We start from the raw sequence: 8,355 nt of genomic DNA on the forward strand, positions 1-8,355 counted from the left end.
TTATGTGGTAAGTGAATGATCTCTCACGTATACAGCTGTTATAAAAACACATAAATAAGAGATGCTTCTCAGTGTCTAGATATCTGAACGTGAAGAAAAAGGTCAGATCTCAGTGGCCCCTCCAGTGCCCCTTCTCTCCAGAGCAGGCAGAACAGTACTCTGCACTCTGTGGAAACCCAGAAATATCCCTCTTTCCCTCCCCACAGCGGGCTTTTCTTGTTATTTATTTTAGAGAGAGTGTGAGTGAGCAGGGGGAGGAGCAGAGGGAGAGGGAGAGAGAATCTGAAGCAGACTCCATGCTCAGCGCCGAACCCTGACTCGGGGCTCGATCCCACGACCCTGAGATCATGAGCTAAGCTGAAACCAAGCGTCAAGACGCTTAACCAACTGAGCCACCCAGGCGCCTTCCACCGAGGACTTTTAGCCGCTTTGTCAGCCACCACCTCTAAATCTGGCACTCTTCTGCTAACTGCAAGGATGTCCCGAGGAAGGTTTATTTAGGAATAGACCAGGTGATTTAAACAAGACTCTCCGCGCCTCACCTCAGTGTCACCGTCTTTCAGGGGTTGTGCCAGCATTTTATCATGCGACGACCACAGGTCAGCATCCTTGTGAGCCCCGTTGACTTGAGTCATCATTGCACTGGTTTAAATTTGCCTAAAATTGGAAACACTCTCAGCATTAAATTTAGTTAAAGCTCATGGCAACCTGTTGGTTCTCCCAAGTTGCTGAAGGACGGACGTGTCCTACGGTCCTTCCCTCACAACTGCTGGGTAAACATGACGGCCTTCTATTGCAAAACCACCATGTCAGGAACTTCTGGTTCCTTTTGGAACTCTGGAGGTCAGCTCGTGATCCTGTTAGTGGAGAGAACTCCCAGCCCTCCCTCTGAGGCCTGCCCCGGCCTAGAGAGAACCTGGTACCCCTCTTCCCAACTATACCATTCCTGGTCACAGGGTAGCTCCCCAACTAAACCAGGTGCCTTGAAGGCAAGAACTCAGTGTTACTTTTTTCTTTTTTTTTTTAATCCCACACAGAACCCCTGCATGGCCAGATATATTTGCCAAATGGCTGAACAAACCAACTGCTGACTTCAGAGCTATTCTTCCCATTTTTCAAGTAACGAAATGAGGCTCAGAACAGAAAAAGTATCTCAGCCCAGGGCTGAACGGCAGGTTGGCCATGAAGGATGTGCTCAAAACCCCCAAACACACATTCTGAGTGCCCCACAGACGTCCTACTGTAGGAGCTACGAGTTAAGGCATGCGCTCTTTGCTTAAATAGAAACCCTCCAGTAAAAACCACAGGTCAGATTTGCACGTCTGTCTTTTTCAACAGAAAACCGCATCCCGTTAAAATAGAGCTGAGCGGAAAACGCAAGCTTTTTAACCTAGGTTCCTGCAGAGAATGACAATTTATCCACCAGTGAGAAAGTTTAAATATTGACAGGAACCAACCCCCTTTAATCAGTAGTTGGCAGCTTTTCAGGACTTTTCCATCAATTTCATTTCAGGACACTCATTTGGCAGCTATTTATCAGGGACCTTCCCCGTGGCAGCCACAGGGTTGGTACTGGGCACACGGAGGTGACCGAAACAGACGGGAGCCCTGCCCAGCAGCGAGCAAAACAGGTGACTTCACGCAGCTAGATAAAACAGGAAAGTGGCTCAAGAAAACAGCCCAATAGTCCCAAATCCAGTGATTCATCCTCCTTATCCTCCGGTAGAGCTAGCAAGAAGAAACTGTCAGTAATAGGTAACTGGGAAACTCCTCACTGAGGCTTTCAAAGCAGCCATGATTAGAGGGTTAGGAATAAGCCACGTCAGCAAGCACTTGGGCTTCACGCTTCTGCAGCAAGGCAGGCAGGCAGCCTTGGAGGTGGCTGGCCATGTCCACGTTGCTGTGACAGGTGGAGAGAGAGAGAGATGGGAAAATGGTTTGGGCACTACGCCCACAGCTTTTTTCCGTGCTCATCCCCGCACTCAAGAAAGGCCAATATAACCCAAGGCTCTCTGCATAAACCCACACACTTGCCCTCGACAGGTGGTAAACCCCCCCCCCAAAAAAAAGCACAAGAGCCAAAACAGGCGCTCTGGTTCTAGAATTTCGAAGACCAAGCTTCTTTTAAATATTGATTACTCAAAAAGGATGTGAAGGTGGCAAGCAACACAGAGAAGATACTGCTCAAACGGCAATCTGTTTGGAGCCCTTCTCCTCCTCCAAGGCAGGCCAGATCTACCATCATTCTGGGAAAGGCACTCCGTTGCAGTCGGCCTCAGGACAAGGAATAAAGTCCCCACCTGCATCTCCACGCTCACTGGCTTCCCTTCCGCAGAAGACCTGGGGCCTTGTGTCCTGGCTGCAAACCCTTTCCTTAGGGAAAGGTGCTAATTCTGTCAGTTACCTCTGGCCCCAGGGGAGATCTGCGTGCGGGGCCAGGACCTCCTGCTCTCAGGGCCCACCCACGGGGAGGAGCTTTCTACCTTGTATCCTATAACTACACGCAGGATCAAGCCTTCTTCCCCGACATGGGGTACTTAATCCACACTCTTATTAAGCCCATATACCCTTCTTCTTCTTCTTCTTCTTCTTTTAAGAGTGCACTTATTTATTTCAGGCAGGGCAGAGGCAGAAGCAGGCTCCCCGCAGAGCAGGGAGCCCAATGCAGGACTGAGTCACCCAGGTGCCCCAAACCCATACCCTTCTTGAGTCCAGATGAAGCTTTTTGTTTTAACTGCGAAAAAGTTTCAATTCTTTATTCAAACAGAGAGTTCAGGGGCGCCTGGGTGGCTCAGTCATTAAGCGTCTGCCTTCCGCTCAGGTCATGATCCCAGGGTCCTGGGATCGAGCCCCGCATCAGGCTCCCTGCTCCGCGGGGAGCCTGCTTCTCCCTCTGACCCTCTTCTCTCTCGTGCTATCTCTCATTCTCTCTCAAATAAATAAATAAAATCTTTAAAAAAAAAAAGCAGCGAGTTCAAGATTCTTTGTCTTGTTTCAATTGAGGCAATTGTACCTACTATAGATATAATCTATTGTCTCTACTAAGTCAAATAGATCTATTATATCCCGGGGCAATCGGAATTACAGTAACACAAAGACCTGGAATATAAATAGCTAATTTATGTGTCAACTTGACCAGATTTATGGATGACCAGCGAGCTGATAAAACAAGAAAGAGATCCTGACACTGTGTACCTTTTAAGAAGCCGAGGGAAGATCATCATTTTTAGCTAATATATTTGGGGAAGACATACTTCACATCTTTTCTTGAGGTCTGGAGTTTGGCTGAAAAATAACATACCTTGAACTTTGTCCTCATTTTTTTTGAACTCTGATAAAATATACATAAGGTTTACCATTTTAACCATTTTTAAATTAAAAAATGGTTTGTTAAAAAAAAATTTTTTTTTTCTATTTCACACATCCACCTCCCCTCTGGCAACCACCAGTTTGTTCTGTATTTAAGAGTCTGTTTTTTTATTTTTTTCTTTGCTTGTTCCTTTTGTATCTTAAATTCCATATATAAGTGAAACCGCTATGGTATTTGTCATTCTCTGCCATTTTGACCATTTTTTAAGTGCAATTCAGTAGCATTAAATACATGCACATTGTTGTGCAACCATCACCACCATCAGTCTCCAGAACTTTCTCATCACCCCAAATCGCAATTCTGGGCCCCCATTAAACACCTCTCCATTCTCTTCTCTCCAAGCTGGGGGTAACAACCATTCTACTTTCCATGAATCTGACTATGGCAGGTGCCTCAGTAAATGAAATCACACAACAGTCGCCCTTTTGTGTTTGGCTTATTTCACGTAGCATGAGGTCTTCAAAGTTCATTCGTGTTGTAGCACGTGTCCCAACTTCCCTCCCTTTTAGGTCTGGAAAATATTCCACTGTATGTAGGCGCCACACAGTACTTTGTTTATCCATTTTTCCATCACTGACATTGGGTTGCTTCCCCCTTTTGGCTACTGTCAGTAACGCTGCCATGAACATGAACAAATACCAAGTCCCTGCTTTCAAGCCTTCTGGGTATAGACCCAAAGAGGACTTGCTGGATCATACGGTAATTCTGTATTTCGTTCAAGCTTTTGATATTTAAGAGATCCATACTCTACTACTATTAGCCTATAGTAAATTCACTCATTCCTGCAACAAATATTTATTGAGCAACTCCTATGTCCCAGGCGCTGAGTGAGGAACTAAGAATGTGGGTCGAAAGAACAGAGGCCCTGCTTTTCTGAGGAGAAGACAGACAAAAAGGTAAGAAATTCACAAGATAATTTCAGGTGGTAGTGATTGCCCTGAGGACAGTAAGTGGGGGGAGGGCTTCTTTAGGCCAGGCCGTGAAAGGTGCCCAAGCTGCGATCTGAAGTGGGAAGGAGCCCAGCTTCTGAGATCTGGGGTAAGAGCAAACACACCTTACCCTCCTAAATCGCTCTTCACCTTATCACACTTAGTGCAAAGGCCCTAAAATGGGAAGAAGTTTGACTTGTTAAGGGCCAGAAATCAGGCCCGCATGGCTAAAGCTTGCGGAACAAAGCAGAGGCACAAAAGATGATACTTGGAAGGACCAAGGGTGAGAACAGGGATGGGAGAAGAGATTCTTCACCTTGACCGAACATAGTCGACAAGTTTTAAACCGTGTTCTAGAAACCTTGGTCTTAAAACCATTTCTCAATCCATCTGTGAAATCTGAAACTTACAACTAGAGAAACCCAACTGAGGGAGATCAGGGTTCCCGATGTCAAAAAGCAGGTGGGGTACTGCACTCCCAAGCTGGACCCCTCCAATCCTCCCACGCCCCAACAGTGTAAGACCACACCCAAAGAATCTGCTAAAGCCGGCCTGCTAGGTTCAAATCCTGCTCTCCACTTCTTAATGTGCAACCCCAGTTACTGACACCTCTGTTTCTCAGTCCCCTCATATAAAACCCAGAAGTGAAGATAGTTCTGAGCAGGCAGGGAGAGTTAAATGAGCCACTGGACATACACAGAGCACTCAGAACAGTGCCAGGCACAGAGTAAGTACTTAAAAACTACCAGCTACTACTTTTTTTTTTTTTTTTTTTTTAAGATTTTATTTATTCATTTGCGAAAGAGACAGAGAGAGAACAAGCAGGGGGAGAGGCAGGGGAGAGGGAGAAGCCGACTCCCTGCTGAGCAAGGAGCCCGATGTGGGACTCGATCCCAGGACCCTGGGATCATGACCTGAGCCGAAGGCAGACGCTTTAACCATCGGAGCCACCCAGGCGCCCCCAGCTACTACTCTTATCAAAGGAACGGAGGGACCTTCGGGCCATCTTTGTTACCACTCAGTAATCTGGGCTGAGGACACAGCCCACTGCAGCCGTTACTATCATTTTAGTGCTGGATATTTCTGTTGGGGAAATGTCATTCACGTGTGGCATCATCCTCACCTCAACCCCAGGGAAACAGACCTGGTAAGTGAATTTACTTGCCAAGGTCATCAGCCTCCCCGTGGCCCCAAATCTTCCCCGGGGCCTTTGTCACACAGGTGGAACCGGCCAGAAGTCTCCTGAGGGAACGACCCTGTTGAATGCCATCTGTGTGTCCCACACACAGATTCTGTGTTGCCTAGTATACAGAGGAGGAAACCGGGGCTCAGAGAGCTAAGTGGTCTAAGGTCCTACCACAAGGAGTCAGAATCTGAACTCCGATTTACCTTTAATTCCAAAGCCACGTTCCCATGACACTGCGCTAAATAAAAGCACAGGATGCCCACCTCCAGCGCATGTTCCTTCAAGTAAGAAATTTAAAATATGATTCCATAAGAACCTGAACTGGTATTTCCACTCCGGCAACTGCCTGACTAAAGACACATGTTTTGCTCTGGCTTCATCTGATCAAGGGTCACTTAACTTCCAGGACCTCGAAGCACAGGGCACGGGGCCAAGAACCCCACAGTGCAACGTTTGTCTCCTAGCACGGGGTGGGGGGTGGGGGGTGACAGATTGCAGACAACAGGCGGAGCTCCTCCCCCGCAGGGATCTGCTCGCACTCCAAAAGCAGCGCGACCATATATGCAATGCTTGAGAACGCAGGCTTTGAGAGCTTCCGTTTGATTCCGGGCCCTGCCATTTTGCTATCCGCAGGGTCGCGCCTAAACCGGCTCTTCTAGTCGAGCCTCACCTTCCTCGTCTGTAAAATGGGCTACGTGATAGCCCTCCACCTGCAGCACAGGGGATTCTGTAGCCAGGTGAAGGGTGCACTTAAATTGAACATGCTCTGCGAGAAACGTGCTCAGTGGGGAGCGGCTACTTTATCAGCTGTAAGCATTCGCATCTGTGTCAAAGGCTGAGCCTACCACCCCTACTGCACCGACCGGTGACCAGGGACCGGGCATCGGGGCTCGCCGCCCTCCCGCCCCTCCCGTCGGCCACAAACAAAGCGCCCCTCACCTTTTCCGGCTTCTCAGAGCTGCCGGGGAAGCGCGGCGGCAAGGCGCACACCACAAAGAGTGCGCACACCCCGAGAGCGCCGGGGACACCAAGGTCCTGGCACCCGAAGCTGCCCACCTACCGGAACAGAGTCCCGCGACCCCGAGGCCCCACGCTGCCGCCGCCGCGGCCACAGTCCGAGACCTGCCGACCCGCGCCCGACTGTGTGCCCGCCTCGTGACAACTGCCGCGCGAGTCCGGAACCCAGAACTTGGCGCGCGGCGGTTCGCGCTCCACTCGGTGCCGGGTGCTCGCTGCCCGGCCCCGCCCCCGGAGGTGCCCAATCAGAGGGGCAGCCCCGCCCCTGTGGCGCAGGCGCTATTGGCTGCAGCGGGGTGGTGGGCGGGGCTGCCCCTCCCCGCCCGGCCCGGGAACCGCCATAGTGCAGCTGCTTACCTAGTCCTTGGCTGCGGGCTAAGGGCGGGGGTTTCCGGGTTGTCTGCAGAGGGCCTGTCCCAGTGAATTTGGGTAGGCCGCGGAAACAGGGGTGAATTTTGTTGCTTATATTTGACATTTGCATTGTCCTATTTACAGTTTACCACAGTGATCATTTAAATAGGACACACGTGGGTTCGAACTCTGACACTACTACTATGTATGGCGTCCTAGACCAGTCAGTTTATGTGAGTTTCATATTTCTCAACTTTGAATTAGAGATAATTTTATCTGCCTGACAGGACTCCCGGGAGGATTAACAGACATATCTGAAACACTTAACGTCGTACCTGACACATTATAAGGGCTTAATAAATATTAGCCATTGTTAAGAATAATAAAAACCATGGGGCTGCACAGTATAGGGAAAGGAGCTGACAAAGGTTCTCTCGTTGGCTGAATTCTAGTCACGCTCTCCTGAATTCTTTTTCAACTAAGGCTTTTGGATTTCTGTGTTTGCCCAATTTTAGAAAGAATTCAGCTAAGTCAGTTTAACCAGAACCCACAACCCTGTGTATCTGGATTCCTTGTCCTCCACCATCCTTGGTGATGTCGGATCCCCCTGGCCTGGTCAGTTTATCCAGAATCCCCCTTACCCCTGGTGTTTGCTCTTAGTAATTGTCCACGCACTGACACCCCCTGCTCCTTGGCTGTAGATTCCTATTTGCCCATGCTATATTCAGAGTTCAGCTCCATCTCTCTCCCCCACTGCAATCGACCATCCAGCAAATTTAGTTTCTGGTAAGGACTCTCCTCTTGGCTTGTATAGGGCTGCCTTCTCAGTATGTCCTCACATGGCCTTTCCTTGGTGTGTGGGTGCTCAAGGAGAGAGAGCAAGCAAGATCTCCTGTACGGACACTCTCTTATAGGTCTCTTCTTATGGGGACGCTAATCCTGCCAGATCAAGGCCCCAACCCTGTGTCTTCACTTAACCTTAATTACGTCCTAAAGACCCGATCTCCAAATACAGTCCAATTGGGGTTTAGGCCTCCAGCATAAGAATGGGGGGGGGGGAGAGGATGACGCAATTCATTCCCTAGCAATCAGAATGGCTAAAATTAAAAGATTATGCTAATGCCAAATGCTGGGGAAGAAGTTAAGAAACTGGATCTCTCATCCCATCGCTGGTAGAGATGTAAAATGGTACAGCCACTCTGGAAAACAGTTTGTCAGTGTCTTACCAAACTAAACCTACACTTTCCATGTTACCTAGCAATCATACTCCTGGGCATTTACCCAGATAAACAAAAATTGTAGTCTACACGACCTATCCATAAGCGTTCATAGCAGCTGTATTTGCAATATGCCCCAACTGGAAACAACTCATGTGTCCTTCATTAGATGAATGGTTAAACCAACTGTTATGGGAACTTTTTATTTTTCCATTCCCTATTTACAGAAGTCAAGATTCTAAAACCAACAGGCAGATCCAAAATCGATGTGCCTTTCAGAGCGTG

At 48.6% G+C, this 8,355-nt stretch overlaps 1 protein-coding gene across 2 annotated transcripts in view; it reads right to left on the bottom strand.

Annotated features, from left to right (window-relative positions):
- SHMT1 (serine hydroxymethyltransferase 1) overlaps nt 1-6,712 on the bottom strand; it is a 24,350-nt gene extending 17,638 nt beyond the window's left edge. The window contains exons 1-2 of one of the 2 annotated variants that reach the window (XM_028089536.2): nt 6,546-6,712; nt 543-657 (exon numbers count right to left, since the gene is read on the bottom strand). In XM_028089536.2, the coding sequence (XP_027945337.1) occupies nt 543-638 (96 nt within the window). In that variant the 5' untranslated portion in view covers nt 639-657; nt 6,546-6,712. The other variant, XM_028089537.2, reaches the window with a different exon arrangement.
- Between the last annotated feature and the right edge of the window lie 1,643 nt (nt 6,713-8,355).

The sequence above is a fragment of the Eumetopias jubatus genome, unplaced genomic scaffold (assembly GCF_037043125.1).
Source record: "Eumetopias jubatus isolate StellerSeaLion01/CBP00866 unplaced genomic scaffold, mEumJub1_p1.0 scaffold_10, whole genome shotgun sequence".
Lineage (NCBI taxonomy): Eukaryota > Metazoa > Chordata > Mammalia > Carnivora > Otariidae > Eumetopias > Eumetopias jubatus.